General features: G+C 36.9%; 1 protein-coding gene across 2 annotated transcripts in view; it reads left to right on the plus strand.

Annotated features, from left to right (window-relative positions):
* Positions 1-16,786, plus strand: part of Prkg1 (protein kinase cGMP-dependent 1) — a 1,151,895-nt gene that overhangs the window by 435,216 nt on the left and 699,893 nt on the right. For both annotated transcript variants that reach the window (XM_051199947.1, XM_051199946.1), the window contains exon 3: positions 860-973. In XM_051199947.1, the coding sequence (XP_051055904.1) occupies positions 860-973 (114 nt within the window). The remainder of the gene's footprint in view (positions 1-859; positions 974-16,786) is intronic.

A 16,786-nucleotide genomic window follows, 5' to 3' on the forward strand; every position in this document is an offset into this window, starting at 1 on the left:
TCTACCATAGATGGTTTGTAAAAGATTGGAAAAATAGCAAAAGGATTATCTCTAGAATAGAGTGTTGCTTTTCATTTCTTCCCTGGTTGTGTTGGGTGATGGAAATTTTAGGCTACACAGCTACAAATTTTTTAAAATTAGTATTTCCCCCCATGAATAGCACTTGCCTTAACTATTTGTGAACAGCAATTTGTACCCAGTGTATAGTGTTTCCTTAGCTTTTTCCTTCTTTAGCATTTTATTTTCCTAGCCCATAGTGGAGCATAAACAGTCCTTGTGCTTTATAACTGCTTTATTTCTGACTGATAGTCAACCTCATAGGCTAGGAAGCATAGAAACGGTTTGCCTTAGTCGATAAGATGTTTCCAAATAAAAAGACACCCAAAGCTTCAATTAAATAATGCCCAAGGGTCAGAGTAATTTCTCTCTTTATAATAACTGCCTTGCTCAAAAATGAGAACTTCCAAGTCTGAAACATGCTGTAGAAAACGTAACCACTTACTTGAATTTCCTTTTGGACATAAAATAATGTTAAAATTGGAATTATCGTGGTTTGCTAAAATTGCATACGGAGTAGTTTCATATGCTCATGTTTTGGCCCCTATCTTTTCCTAGCCTTTTCTTTGAATCACACTCCAAATCTGTCAGTGAAGAACTTAAGAGATGAGATCTTTAACACATATGTTTAATTGCATTTCTTGTATCATTCTTTGGGGAAAACTTGGTTGGAATTGGTTCACTGGTGCATTTTTTTTTTAACAACCTCAATGTTTTTTATGTCATAATGAAGATGCAACAAATGAAATAGCATTGGAGAGAATGAATATACCATGTCTCATGTCTTCCCTTCTTCTTTCAGATGGGAAAGTTGAAGTTACAAAAGAAGGTGTGAAGCTGTGTACCATGGGTCCAGGAAAAGTGTTTGGAGAATTGGCTATTCTTTACAACTGTACCAGGACAGCGACCGTCAAGAGTAAGGCTCATTTTCCTTTTTTTTTTTTTTTTTTTTTTTTTCACATGCCTTCAGTGTCTTCTTCTCTCTGCCTGTGCAGTATTGATTTAATGCTGATTAGTTGAACCTGTGCCATTTGTTACTCTGTATTCAAATTTTGCAAAAGGTTGACACATGTTTAGTGATACAAAGTGATTTGTTGATAATACATTTTATTTCTGGCATGGGATAATTATCATTCCCATTAAAATTCTTATGGTAGAACTTTTTTAAGTGGTATACTTTTTTAAATTAAAATTTATAAGGAGAAATGCCTTTCCTTTTTTTCCTACCAGTAGAGCCTGGGGATGAGAGCCTAGAAAATTTTCAAGCCCATTTTAGATTATATGAGCCATATGAATCCCACATGTTTTTTCTGAGATTCAGAAAAAGTGAGGTGAGAAGTGTCCTTTGTCTGATGCAAACCTCCTTGAATAAATGCACCCTGGATTCCATGGCTGGATCTGAGTGTATTTTCATCTTCAGCTGCTCATCAAGTTGTACACTGTAGCAGTTGTTCTTTTCTCTGATTGAGTTTATTTTAAATCGTGCAATAAAGCAGCTTGTTCTCCTGATTTTACATGTATGTGTAGATGTGATTTCTCTGGAAATGTTGGGTGTTCAGTGGGAGCAGCTGCAGCAGCTAGAGGGAAGGGAAATGTGTATTTTTTAAAGAAATTATCATCCTGTGTAAAGAAGTAAGGGTGGTATAACAAATAGAGCTGAATTCGAAGCCGACGGTGGAAGTCCAGTGTCTTTAGGCAGGTGTGTGTTACTTGAGTCTGCCGCATTATCTCATAGATGATGTCAATGGAAATTATGATGAGTAGGTTTTGTTTAAAAAAAAATCTTAGCAAAAATACAATTTGTCAATACCAGTTAGTATTACTTGGATGCCCACTGAGTACAATCTATAGTTGGCAATATGCCACAAAGGCAATGGTTGTAAGGTACTCAAGAACGTATGGCCACCTCAAGTCCCAGATACAGCTGACATGGCTTATAGTAAGTGACCTTTCTCCCAAAGTGCCACAGCAACAGCATTTGCACTGAGCCTCATTCAGGATGGGTCCTTCTTCACACCTACTTCTTGACCCTAGAGAGGCAATCCTTTCATTGATTAAGTACTGTCATGCTTTTCTTTCATACTATCATTTAATTCGAGGACTCAAAGAAAAAAATAGCCATGCAAACATAGGAGTACATAGGAGAATCTGTGCAACGTTAACTACCTAATAAAGAGCCTACAGTGACAAAGGAGCAGCTAACCCTCCATTAAGCAAAACAGCTCTTACTATTATGTTTTGCTTTTATAAGAAACATATTTTTAAGGTAAACAAAGGGCCACAAGAGCATGCTTCTGTTAATATATGTTTTTCTTAGAATTGTAAATAATTATTGCTGCTTTGAAATTTTTGAACATTTAGCCTTGTATAATTTTAAAGGACTAGTTTGTTTAAATGGATTTTAGAGCTAATTATTTTTATGAAATGATTACTTTGCTTCATAAATATCAGTGGTCATATCCAGGCTCAATAAAATGAAGTTCATCTTCAGTAACTGTTACATAGTCATGTTTGACAAATTTAGATAGGCTCCATGCATCTGAATTAGTAAGAATAAGCTGAATGTTGGGAGCAAAGTATAATCTTAACTGTTTCCCAGTCAAAATACTCCATGCCAAGGGGAATGAGTGATGATACAATTTTTCTTGAATGTAAACGGAATCACACAAGGGTATGCCTTTGTGCGTGTGTATGTATTTCATTTTGTGGTGCCTACTTAAGGCATGGAAGTTGCATGGAGACATGAAGCTTGAGCTTATGATATGATAAGGCATCTCTATATTTGCAGTTACAAAGGCTATGAAAGTAAGTATGAAATATTGCTTATGGAGAACTATTTCTTTTAACTGTTGCATAAGAACTGTCATGTGTCCTTTCCTATCCAAGGAGAGTGTATACATGACTGTGGGCCTAAGTACCATTTTTTCTTTATGATGAAACTAAATGGACAGAATAAATACTTTATAATTCTTATTAGAATTCACCGTAGATAGTATTTGTAAAAAGTGATGACAGAATATAACACCAAAGACTATTACTCTTTACATGTGAGATTTTAAAATACCTTTAAACATATTTACCTATGTATGTCCAACACTTTCTCAGGGTTCAGTGTTGTTTGACTGCCCACTTCTTAACCATAATCTTGCCAGAGATGACTATTGAATATAGTCATGTCTGAGTTTCAGACTAAAATAGCATTCTGTTTATTTCAAAAAAATCAATGTGCCCAATTGTGAATAACAGTATGTACTTCCTATATAATTCATATACCCATCCATGCCTTTTCCTTTCTTAATTTTCAGGCCTACTCTTTGTCTTCCATAATTAAAAATGTTGGTGTCTTTACTTTCTTTTTCCTCAGGCTGACCAAAAATTGTCTATGCTTTTAAGACATTTATAATCTTGGAATAGTGACTCAACTCTAGGAGGCTTGCGATGAACATGGGTTAATCTTCCTTCATGGTAACACTTTTTAAAGTTTTTTTTTTTAATTAGAATAATGAGTAAATTCCATCAACCTCCCCCTGATAGTGAAGGTGATCATAGACCTTTTAAATATCTGAAATATTTTTAAACTTCTTAGCAAAGCTCTAGATTGGCCTGGAATGTTACAAAAGCTGTTTCTTCGTGGTGAGATCTAACTGAAAGAAACAATGTGGTAGCTTGAAGCAAGCTCTTACATATTTCCCCCTGAAGTTAAAGCTTTTTGTTTTAAACTTTTATTGATTCTCTATGGATTTCACATCATGCATTCCCATCCCACTTATCTCCCTGTCCCCTTGCATATACCCTCTGCCCTTGCAACCTCCTCCCAAACAAGAAAAAACAAAAACAACGAAACAGAGAGGCAGAGAGCTAGTGAGAGAAGAAGCTTGTCACAGAAGCTGTAGTGTGGCCTGTTGAAACACAGTTTACTTTAGTACATTCATCTTTGCTTGCAAGTGTTCATTGCCAAAGTCATTGGACTGACTCAAGGTCTCTGACTTCTGCTGCACCACAGTCACCTATAATGAATGGGCTCACACTGAGGCTCCTTTTAGATAATCCTGGTGTTGTCCTGTGCTGTGTAGATTCTGCTATTTTAAATCTGTAGATTCACCCCCTTTACCTACTCCAACAGTTCATAGATTTGGTGGATGTTGGAATGGGCCAACTCATAGCCCATAGTTCTGAGCCTGGGTGCTATCTAGGCTGCTCAGTCTGTATGATAGCTAGGCTGGTCAGCCCACCAGCTTTCACAACTTGACAATAACCAGGCTAACTCACTCAATGAAAGCAGCCTGCAAGGAGCAGGGCCAGTTAGTTCTCTTGTTCTAGGGTCCCCACACCAACACCACCGGGGCCAGCTCTACTGTTTTGCCCATACAAGGAGAGGGAGCAGCTCTCCTGCTCTCAGACCCTCACGGGTGGCTCAGCTGTGACCAAATAATAGGGTCAGCACCAGTGTGCTGCCCTGGTGGGTTTCAGAACCAGGCTCTCTTGTATGCTGCAGCTGGTAAGGGACAAGGCTAATTCTCTCACTTTCAGGACCCAGGGGCCAGCTCTCCCACCTGTTTTTTTTTTTTTTTTTTTTTTTTTTTTTTTTTTTTTTTTGTTTTTTTTTTTTTTTGTTTTTGTTTTGCTTTGTTTTCTTTTTAATCTTGGAAAAAATAATCAACTGGCTTTTTTTCTAAAAGCCCATAAATGTATAACACCAGTTGTCATGATGACACTGGGAGGAAGGTCTAATATCATGAGGAAGACATATTTTTAGTACTCAAAACCATAGTGATGTAGGAAGAAAAACATCATGGCGCGGTGCAGAAGATCTGTATTCACAGTCAACCCCTGTCTTCCAAGGCTGGACCATTGATTCACCCTCAAGGAATGAAGACAGGAAAATGCATAAAATTAACATTATCCTGGAAACAAAAATCTAACAACTTTGAGTCTCAAGGAATCTTTGTTAGCTGTGATATGAAATTGGCCACTTAGATCATACCTGTTCAAATATATTAGCATTGCAGATGCCCAGGGATGAGAAAAACAGCTATTACAGTTGGTTTCTGAAACATACCAAATAATTAGTGTCTCTCATGTTGTCTGAGCTTCTCAGATTTGTTGGGCCATGTCTAGAGGATGAAGTTTTAGTGTGCAGTTTTCAAAGCCTACCACAGCCAGGGACCTCACATTGGCTGAATACAACTTGCCTTGTCATTTCCCACAACTGCATATTATCATATCTCCCTATTCACTCCTGGTTTCACTTTTACTGCATTCACCCTGGAGCGTTTGCAATTTACACTTACCCAAGGCTCTTCCTTGATTTCAATTCTCAAGGTTCTTCAAAATACCAAAATGAAAAAAGAAGCTGGGCTTCTAAAACCAGAGAGGAAAATGTGTTTGATTCACATGCAGGACAGAGCCCCAGTGATGAGTACCTTCTGTGTGCCCTGTCGTGACATCTCTGTTCTGTTTTGTTTTGATTTTCATTTCCAATGACCAGTTCAGAGTTTCAAAGGGATGGTCATGTGACTGAAAGTATATGGCTTTTTGTCCCTCCTCTCATTCATGGGAACATGGGTATTTTTTGCTTTAAAATAGCAAGTTAAAGCAATGTTCCTCGTATACTGAGTTTGCAACACATTATTCAAATAGTCTTGCTCAAATCCTACTCAATAAAAAATGAAAGACAAAAAGAATTATTTGTCCAAATGAGTCTCAATACCAGATTAGGAAGATTCACCACAGAAAGTTATCTAAGGCATGTGCCTGTGTGGGCTGAGTAGATATTTTATGAGGCTATTTGTACAAAATATATGAGTTATTATTTCTCTCTAGAATATTTTTAACAAGCATTTAAAAATTCCTTTGTAGTAAAACAGTCCAGTGCTAACACAGCACAGCCTAAGCAGACTTTAAAAAAAAAAGACAGATTAATGACTATGATACCATCTGATAAAAATATTTTTCTGCCTTGGTTAGAATGCTTTCAAGTTTTATTCTTACGCTTTTCTAAGAGATCAGTAAAAGAGAAGTTGACTAATTAAGGTAGTTAGTGTCATGGACATTTTATAAATAAACTTAAAAGGTTTGGACTTTTCTGTTGTTTTATTTTTAACTTTTAAAGTAAATTTGAGTCTTTTTAGGGAAATGGCTTGTGCAGTCCCTTGCATCTCTGTTTCAAACATTGCATTATTCAGCTTAAGTAAGAAAAATCTGCCAAGTGTCAAAAAGCAAACAAACAAAAGAAGATGAATAGATAGAAAAAAATAGAAGAGACTGTATTTTTCCTCTGGTAACTCTATGTGCTGTGTATAACATGCCTGTGCCTAATACATATGCCATGTGCCATACATACCTGAAATGCCTTTTATTGGCAGCTTTTTTCCATTACTACACAGAAGGAATCACAGATAAGGTTCTGTAGTAGTTGTAGACCTTGAGAACATCTTAACATTACTTGGACAAGAAGTAAACTATCAGGTTCTCTAAAGAATATCATTAGAGGATATTGTAAAACATCCTATTTATGAAAGGGATACATAGGTACAAATTAAGAAGCATTGTCAGTAGCAGCAATCACTGTATACACTTATGATCTGGGATTTTAAGGAATGCCAGCTGCCTCCTGCTTTCATGATCCCCATTCACAAAATGAGTAGGAGAGGTGACTGTGTTAATGAGCCTCTGGCCTCTGAGAGTGAACCTTTTATAATGCATGTTTTACTTTCTCTCAGTCTAATGAATGCTTTCTGCCAAGAATCCTGAAAAGCTGGGGAGCACAAACAAAATAGGTTGATGGGGACTAAAAAGCTGACCCTAGTAGAAAGGGATTATCCTGTGTGTTCCCAGAATTTTTGTCCTCCGGGATAACAAAGCAAACTGCATCCTGAAGTAGATACACTGCTTTGTAGGTGAGCTAAGAGATGATGTTCTTACTAAATTATCATTAGCTTATGAATTAAACAATACTATTATATTAACGTACAATGTCATAATTAATGAGAAATAAGTTTTTTTTTTTTTTTTGATGAAGCAGCAATTCACTAGGTGTCAATGATAACTGGTCAACTAGATAGCCAAAAGCTAGCTTTTGCTCTCATTTTGTGATCTCGACAGAGTCCAGGTAAATTTTAAGGGCAGTGATTTTTCTTCTTAAGTTTTAAAATAACTATTACAATCAGAATCTGTTTATCATTTATATTTAACTACCTCCAGTAAAATTGTCATCTAATTTCTATGCCTATTAGGTATGGCTGACAATCACATTTAACAGTACTTCTAGAGAGAAAGTAACTAATTCCCTCTTACAGTTAGATAAATTACTGCCCCTCCTTCCTTTAATTGCTCACTCTCTAGCATGCTGAATGTTCCTTCTCTTTCATAACAATTCAGGCTTACTCTGACAGGCTATTTCTTTTAAAGGATCACAGATAATTTAATAGTAAGTCTGAACAATAGGCAGGGAAGACTGCAGTTTTACTTTTTTCCCTCCAGAAATTTATTTAATCCTAAAAGGTAATAGTTTTTCTGTGTAGACCACGACATAAGAAGCCCTACAAAATGTGAAGGTTGGCTCAGTTTTTGGTACCTATATTTACTAGGAGACAATTTCCATATTCACTCAGTCGACTGGGAGCAGAAAAGATAAACAAACAAAAAACAAAACAATAACAAAATCAGTAGTATCATAGGCCAGGGCTATATTATCTGCAATTATTTTAATGCACTCCATCCCCAGGTTGTGCTTAGTAGTGATAAATGATAAACAGATAACATTTGAGGGCTCAGTACTGCAGGAGGCTCAGAGTTTTGGAATGGGTGGCATGGAGAAGCCTGCTGACATGGAGAAGCAACTGATACATCCCCCAGTTTAACAGTTGTCCCAGGCCACAGTGTAACAGTTGTCCAAGGCCACATAGCTAAAGAGCAATCGTGAGACATGGGCTAGTTTGCTGTGCTGCTGCTGGCAGTTTTTGTTTGTTTTTTGTTTGTTTGGGGGATTTTGTTTTGGATTTTTGTTTGTTTGTTTGTTTTTAAGACAGAGTTTCTCTGAGTAGCTTTGGAGCCTGTCCTGGAAGTTGTTCTATAGGTCAGGCTGGCCTCAAACTCACGGAGATCCGCCTGCCTCTGCCTCCCTAGTGCTGGAATTAAAGGTATGCGCCACCAACAAGACTCATTTGAGTTTTAAGCACAAGTGTGTCTGTTTGATTAGGATTCTACTTTCACACACACACATACACTATGAAAAATACAATTTTTCAAATTCTAAACATCTTGTCACATGACACTTGTTGAAAGCATTAGTTACCAGAGGATTGAAAGCTGAAAGCCTCAAAGCTGTGTAATGAGCCCCAGAACCAGTTGCATAGCTGACTTTGAAATACATTGAATTGTTCTGAATGTTTGATGAGATAAACCTTCATGGCTCAGTGTTGGAGACACTGCTAAGTGACTACATGCTTCATTTATGAAATCTATTAATTGGATTTCTTTAAAGTTGGAATTTTGAAAATTTGAAACACACTTCAAAAACAAAAACAGCAAAGGAAATTATTTTTTCTTGTATAACAAAGTATAAGGAAATTCTGAGTTATGGCTGGAGTGTCTGTACTATTTTCCTTAAATTGCCTCTGATAATGGAAGACTGTAACCTCAGCACTTTATCAGTGTGTCTGAGAAACACACTATTAACTGGATGTGTTTCTATGTACCTTGGTATCCATGGGAGTCATTTGCCTTATATGAATGGTGCAATATTTGCATACAAGTTCTACAGATTCTCCTGTGTGTTTTTAAGTGTTTTTAGGTTACCTGTACTTAATATAATGTAAATTCTAAGTAAATTAAATAGTATTTTTTATAGAATAGTAAGAAAAGAAAGCTATGTGTGTATTCAATACAAATGCTATTTCTTCAAGTCTTTTCTATCCGCAGTTGGTAAGATCTGCAGATACAGTGAACCGACTGTGATCATAATAGTGTCTGTAATTTACAACCTATCATCCCATGCATTATGTAACACAGTCCCCAAATTAGCCTGATACCTGTAGGATATACTGTACCTGATTATCCAGGGAAGAAGAAATACATGCCACATCATGGCCTCCATTAATACATATCTCTAGTAAAATCTGATGTAAATTTTGATAATAGTTTTTGATATGATAATATATATTTCTTTTATATATTTGCTAACATAATATTTATATATAACATAATATGTAATACAATAATAGTATTTACTATATACCTCACCCTTCCCTCTTACCACATATATGGACCCTTAGTAAGCTTGATAGACCTACTATATATACCTAATGTATGAACTCTTGCTTTGATGTTTGTAAAGGGTGTGAGCAACAAGATCGATATCCCCTGGGCACTTCTGGTAGCCCTAATCCATTTAACCTGAATTTTTGATGGTGAGCCAGAGCAGTCTTTGTATAAGAAACCTTCCAAGAAATGCTCTTACATTTAAGGTCCACCAACAAGCATCCCCATATGTCCTTAAAGCATTAATTTATACATATGCATAACCTCATATGTATCAGGTTGCCCATGTTGGAATATTTAAAATAAAACATTAAGCATTATAGTAAGTAGTGCAATTTTGGCAGTCTGAGGCAATGTTTTCTTGTTTACTGTTGAACAGAGACAATCAAGAGAAGTTTTTCTTTTCTACTTAGAACTGTGTTGTCTGTAGAGTACATCGGCACTGTGAGGGTGTTATTTAGAACACTATTAAGAAATTAAATTAAAAGAACAGGTTGAAGGGGAAGAAAGAAATTTAAAAAATCATGTGTGGTGGGGCCACATTCTCAACAAAGATCAATGTTTGATTTATTGGATTTGTTGGCTAGACTGTTAGGAGGAAAACAACAAAGAGAAATTTTAATTTTATTTCAATGTTCTTCTCATTCAGAGTCATTGCAGCTCGATTAAACACATATAAATGTGGATGGACATTTCTAGAAAAACAGCTGATAACTGGTTGATATCTGGGTTAGATCCCATAAGCTGAAACCTCTTCTTGTAAATATTTGTTGGGTTTTTACCAACATAGTTCATAGTGAGGTTTAGGTGGCCATAGATGAACTACTTGGGTCTTTCGTTCTGATCATTACAGGGTAGAAAGGTATTCGTGTTTCTCAGTCATTGAAGGAGAAGCAGAATATCCCTTGGGATTGAAACTCTTTGGGTTTCTTAGCGACCTAAGATCTAGACTGTTGGTGGATACAGGAAAGACAGAGAGCCCACTGGTTTCTGTAGCCATTAAGGATTGGGTAATGTGTGACCGTACAGTCTAAACTCATGTAATCTTGCACTTGTGATTGTATATACTCTAATCTCACATAACATTGCCCTTGTCACTGCATACAGCTTGAACTCAAGGGAACTTTGCTCACATGACCTTCCTCAACCCTCAAAATGCCCTCATATATAAGTTGGCTAGTGCCCTGGATAAAATTTGCTCTTGCAGAAGAAACAAATAATAAATAAACAATTAAAACAAAGCTTATGCAGGTGAATTGTTTTTAATGTAATTGTTTTTTATTAATTCTTTAAGAATTTCATACATGTGTACATTTATCCTCCTACATCCTCCAGATCCATGCCTACCTCCTCTTGAGTTTTTATATGTTTGTGACAATAGATCCTAGAAATTGAGTGCTGAGTTATCAGAAGGCAGAGAGAAGGGAGAAAAACAAACAATGAACTGACCTGGGGTTGCTGAATACATCCTCTGAGTTTGAACTTTCTTTATTGGTTGTTTTCTTATAAAAGACCATTGGCCCCACCAGTAAACACACTTCTGCCCCACTTTTAATAGAACTATAGTGTAAAGTATTATTGTCTCCAACCCTTCAGTGGGATCATGTAGCACTGTTGATATCTTCCCCACAGTTTTCTGTTTATTTTATTTCCAGAGTAAAGTGCTGTGGAGTGATGGTGACGGCTCAGCAGGTTAAGACAAATGCTGTTACATGCCGTGACCTGAGTTCAATTCCCTGGACCAACACAGTAAAAGAAAAGAACCAGTTCTTAAAAGTTTTCCTCTGACCTTCACATATGAAGACACACACACACGCGCATGCACGCAGGCACGCACATGCACACATACACACATGCATGTATGCAGGCACACACACGCGCATGCATGCGCACACACATGCACACACACACAAACACAGCGGATGGTACCCCCGAAATTGTCCTATTAAACCCTTGGCCTTCCTTCTCTTTCTTGCTTCAGAATTACGTACTTCCCTGGAACTTTGGAGTTCAGCTAGGTAAGATTATTGAAAACCACTGTTCTACTTGAACCCAAAGTGACTGACTATGTGAATAATAGCAATCCCTCATCACCTTCCTGATGTGTAGGCTCTTATCTCCGAAACAATAAGCACCTGCCTTATGGCTGTGTCGAGGGTGGAGTGAAACCCTGTGATGGACTGAGTGATGAAGTTCGGGTGGGATGCACCCTGGAGATGCTGCTTGTGGTTATCGCTATCGCTTCCACTGGGGCTGTACGTGCAGGAAGGAGATATGAAGTGGTTGGGGCCATCACTTGCAGAATCTGGAAGGTACTAATGAGGAACACAGGACACAGGTAGATAAGCCTGAGGTGGATAAGTGCAAGAAAGGGAAGGCACTGTGTTGCAGTCTGGGTTCTCTGAAAGGATCCCAGATCCACGTCCTTTTGTAAGTTTTTATCTGGGGAGATTGTTCTGACATGTACTACGAGTACAGGAAATACATCAGAGCTGCATTACAGGTAAAGACATAGATGGGAAGGAGCAAGTAGATTACACAGCCTGGAAAGTCAATTCCAATCCTTCTGCTTGAAGATTGAACATTGCTCTGTGAAGAGGTGAAGGCCACTAATGTTCATTGGATAGTGCTATTATCATCACTTTTTGTCTTCTGTGTGTACAATTTATTTTACACCCAAAACAGCTTAAACTACAGATATTTTCATGTATTGACTTTCCCCTGATACTTACTTGTATTAATCAAACATTACTTTAAAATGCATTGCATAAATTTGTGGTCACAAAAGTAATGTTTTTGTAAAGTATGAACATGTTAAACATTAAAAATCATGTATTCCCTTCCACTGAGAATACTAATGTTTGAACTTTATGTATTTTCTCTGGAACATATCAGAAGGCAAGATCACCCTTCTCTGCTGGTTAATGGCCTGGCTAATTCTGATCTTTGATCTCTTTTGCTTATGGTGGTATGTGTTTCTTTCTGTTCTTCTTAAGGAATTATTTTCAATCTAGATAGCTATATTTTGGTATTAATTTATCTTTCAGCCTCCTAATTATATGGCAATATTAATTCCTTATCTTCTAACTTGCTTTTCTGTCTCTTTTCATTATTAACAAATGGCTTCTGCATTGCTCTGAGTCAGGTCACATACTCTCCTCAATCCATGTGACCTGATGGCTTGATCTGGAAGATTAGTGTTTTGTAGTCATGCTTCATGAGGAGAGGGAATTAGATGCTGTTCTGAACACCCTTTCTGAACAGAGCTGAAGACAGTAGAATAGCAAGCAGTGGTGAGAGAAAGAACACTATCTGAAGATGAGTTTGCCAGTCTCTTTCTCATCGTTGACAGGACAAATCTCCAGAGCCATTTTAACATTCTCCACATTTTGTTGTCTTAGCGGTCAGCCATTTTGTCTTGGGACTTACATGTTAACTAATTTGCATCACCAGTATTTATATTAATGGACTAATTATACTGAATGATTTTAATTAAGCAGAACTATTCTTTTTTTTTAAGTGTTGGCAAGTGTGAGTTATTTACAGCCATGTCCCTATGTCCTTAAAACCTCAGCATACTAGCTAAGTAGCCATTAGCTCTATCTTCAGAACTCTCACAGCATCTTCAAGAGCAAATGTGCTCTGTCTCATATGAACTGACCCTCAGCTGTTATTAATATTTGTATTAATCCATAGATGCTACCCATGAAGATGAATAATACCCACAGTGTAAGAAATCAGTTTTCAGGAAAATAAAACTGTCTTTTCCAATGGCATTCTTGCTAAATTAAGCATCCCATCATCATTCAGAGACTCCCCACACTCTTTTTACCAGTAAGAATTGTGGTTCCCCTTGAGCTCTTTAAATGAACAGGCATGCTTGATTTGTAGCTTGGATTTGCAATCAAACATTGATTCTTAGTATGTTCCACAAAGCCTTTCAGATCTTCACATACTTTGTTGGGAAGTAATTTGATGTAAGAATAATTCCGTGGGACCTAGAAGAGAAGTGTCTTAGGTTACTATGAGACCAGTGGCTAGTATCTTTGGAATTTAAGAGTGGCTTGGAATGTGGACTTTGGTCTGATATCATTTAGAGGCCCATTGACTACCTTTTATATTTCAAAACATATTGGCTATATTATTGATAATATAGGAGAATTTGTAACATTTTTAGGTTTAAATTTTCCCCATTAACTGTGGCTGTTGCCATGGAGCTTATAGTCTAGTCAACAGTCTAGAAGAATAGACAAGTATCAGAAGGCACATTATGAATATAAACAAAATTTTAATTTTATTGAAAGAAATAAATTTTAAAATCTTAATTTGATTTGATCATCTGAAAGGCCTCAATTTTTTTGAAAAACATCCCTAAGCATATGAACAGAAGGGGAAAGCCAGGCAAGATAAAAGACATATAAAGTCTGATATGTAGGGTGTGTAAGTAAAGCTCAAATTCAGTATGAATACTCTACCTGTGAAGAAAGTCAGTTTCAGTAAAAGGAATGTTACAGAGAAAAATAAAAACAAGAACAAGAAAACCCATGATGTTTGTAGATTTTAAGTCTATTTTGATTTTCAGGATATTAACAGTATACATTATTTTAAATATGGGTTGATTTGAAAACTTATTAGCTATGGATTTATTTGAAATATTAACCTCAGATAATCATTTTATCAGTACTAATTTTTATTCCTTATGAGGAACTCCAGAAGTCAGAACTCACCTAAGGTATTGATAAGAGTTATTGATAATATGGGAAAATTTGTAACACACCGAAGGCATTTATGGCTGTGGCAGACCGCATATACAATACTGTATTGGTTAGTTTTCTGTTTCTGTAATAAAACAGTATGAGCCAAAGTAACTTAAGGAAGAAATGGGCTTATTTTGGTTTGTGTTTCCAGAGAAATGGAGTCCATCCTTGCAGGAAAGGCATGTCATGGAAGCACGGGCAAGAAGCTTTTTCTGTTACACACAGAAAACAGACAGAAATCAGAAAGTAGGACAAACTAGAAACCCTCAAAACCCAGTGACTTTTTCTTCCAGAAAGCCTCCACCTCCTAGATGTTCCATTACCTTCCCAAGCAGTGCCATGAGCTTATGGGAGCTATTTCTCATTCACATCACAAAACAATGCCATATACCACAGCCTAAGTCTGTAATAGTCTGTGCCATTTAGATGAATGTGAGAACATTCTGTCGTGTTTTAGAACAATGGAATCACCTGACACATTTCTCAAATGTGTCCTGCCTTCAAATAATATGTGAATATAATGTTTTAAAACTCAATTATTCTTTTTGTTTTATTGTTTAAGTTTAGTTAAAATATAATTACATCACTGTCTTCCCTCCCTTGACTCCTTTCAACCACTTCTAACACCCCTTCCTCCAACTCATTCTATGCCACCTATTCCCAAATCGCTCTGGTGGCATCTAGGTCTACCATAACTGTCTTAATTATCAACTAACTTCAGAAACAGAGATTTCTGGAAATCCCTGAACTTTCCATTTTGGTGTCTTTATGTGAGGTATTTTTTTTTTCCAATTAATTTGTTTGCCATGTAAAGCTATTTTTCCCTGTAATCCCTGCCTACTGAAACAAATGCCTCTTTTGAAATGCACTTCAAAACTTTCTTCCTTTCCAATCCTTTTATGGTTTAACACTGTTTCAGTGAAATTTGTATCAGTCCTCATTTGAGAGCTGTTTATACATGGTGCCCTTGTGGATTGATCCCAAAGAGTTGGGAAGATGCTCTACAATTTTGCGACTCTTAAGTTCTGAGCCTCAGAGGGCTTTCACACATGACTCTGAGGTATGTGCAATTACCTTGTGCAGAATATCATAGTCTATTGCGGTTAAATAAGGATCAGGATAAACAAATAGGCCGAATAGATGTTTATTCAGGGAGAAATAACTTACAACCTAGACAGATAAACACCAGCAAGTTCCATCAGATGCTCTCCTCTCCATGACAGGCCAGCAAGAGAGCGTTCCCAGGCTCCTCCTCAGACCTAGTTCCACAGGTCACTTCCACCCCTGGCTCCACCCCCAATGGGCGTAGTCAGTGCCACAGAAGGAGACAAAGTGAATATCCCACTACAATAGTCAGCTTTTTCTTTACTTGCAGAGTGATTGTTGTTTTTCCATTATTTAATTCCCAAGCTTCTATCAGATACTGCTAGGTCTTTTAAAGATACTAATAATTAGCACTGATTAGAAAAGAGGCATGTGCACTAATAATCTTAAGTAAGTGGGTAGAAAAATCAAAAGTGTTGGGTCATAGGACAATAGAACCTAATGATACTCAATTCTATTTAGGAATAAGAAGCTAGATGTCAGATGTGGGTGCTCTCCCTTCTGATACCAGTACTCAAGAATCAGAAGCAGAAAAGTTCCTACCTTTTTGAGGCCAGCCTGGGCTACATTGTGAGATTCTATCTCAATTAAAAAACAACAATGTGCCAACAACAAAACAGGGACAGTGTTTTTTTTTTTTTTTACACAAACAGAAAATCTTACCTTCAAATTGAATTTTATACTAAAATGACATCCTTGATACCAAGGCTATATTTAAGCCACACTACTAAATATTGGTTGCCTTTTATTTTTATTTTTTAATAAAGAGCATATAATAATCTGATTATTCTCTTAACATTACTGGTTGGATAGTTGCATATAAACATGTCCTTTGGAGTTCAAAATAGTGCAAAGATTGGAATTCTTCACAGAATTAGTGGCTATCAGGACCCCTGCCTTGGAAGAGTCTTGTTTGGATTAACAAATCTCTGCCTCAAGATGGTTAGGCAGGATTCATTTGCAGTAAGAGGCTGTGTACCAGCTCTTGGAAGTAATTAGATTGCTTCATTGCTAGTTTCACAAGCCTTGCTCAGTGTATGGATTCTCAAATAAACAGTGAGAAAATTATATTACAGGGAATGACAGCCCGCATACAAGTCCTCTAGTATAATAAAAACTGATTAAAGGTGCTCAAATAGGGCAAGATTCCTTAGCATCTACCTACAAGCCTCTCCTACGTTTTTTTTTTTTTTTTATTGTTGCCAAATAAACATTAGAATATTTTCAATTACACTGTTTGCTTTGGTATTATGGTTGTTTGTTTGTTTTGTTTTGTTTACATCAATCAAGCTCTCAAAGAGTATCTTGGAAACAAAGAGTCATTGGGATGTATTTTATTTCCGTTTGGGATTCACTTGAACTATTATAAGTTCGCACTTTCTTATGGCTAAAAGAGTAGAGCAGACACTATTAGTGTCAGGTTACACCCCAAATAGCTATAATGCAGCTACTTGCTGACAGCCACAATTCATGCCCCTTAGCTGCTATTCCCACTTGTTATTAGTGCACTGTAGGACACAGGCTTTTCCCAGCAAGGCTCCTGTTGGCAACAGTCTCATTATTACAGAAGTGTTTACTCATCTCTCTATTTGGTGAATATGATAGTC

Source organism: Phodopus roborovskii, unplaced genomic scaffold (genome assembly GCF_943737965.1).
Source record: "Phodopus roborovskii unplaced genomic scaffold, PHOROB, whole genome shotgun sequence".
Lineage (NCBI taxonomy): Eukaryota > Metazoa > Chordata > Mammalia > Rodentia > Cricetidae > Phodopus > Phodopus roborovskii.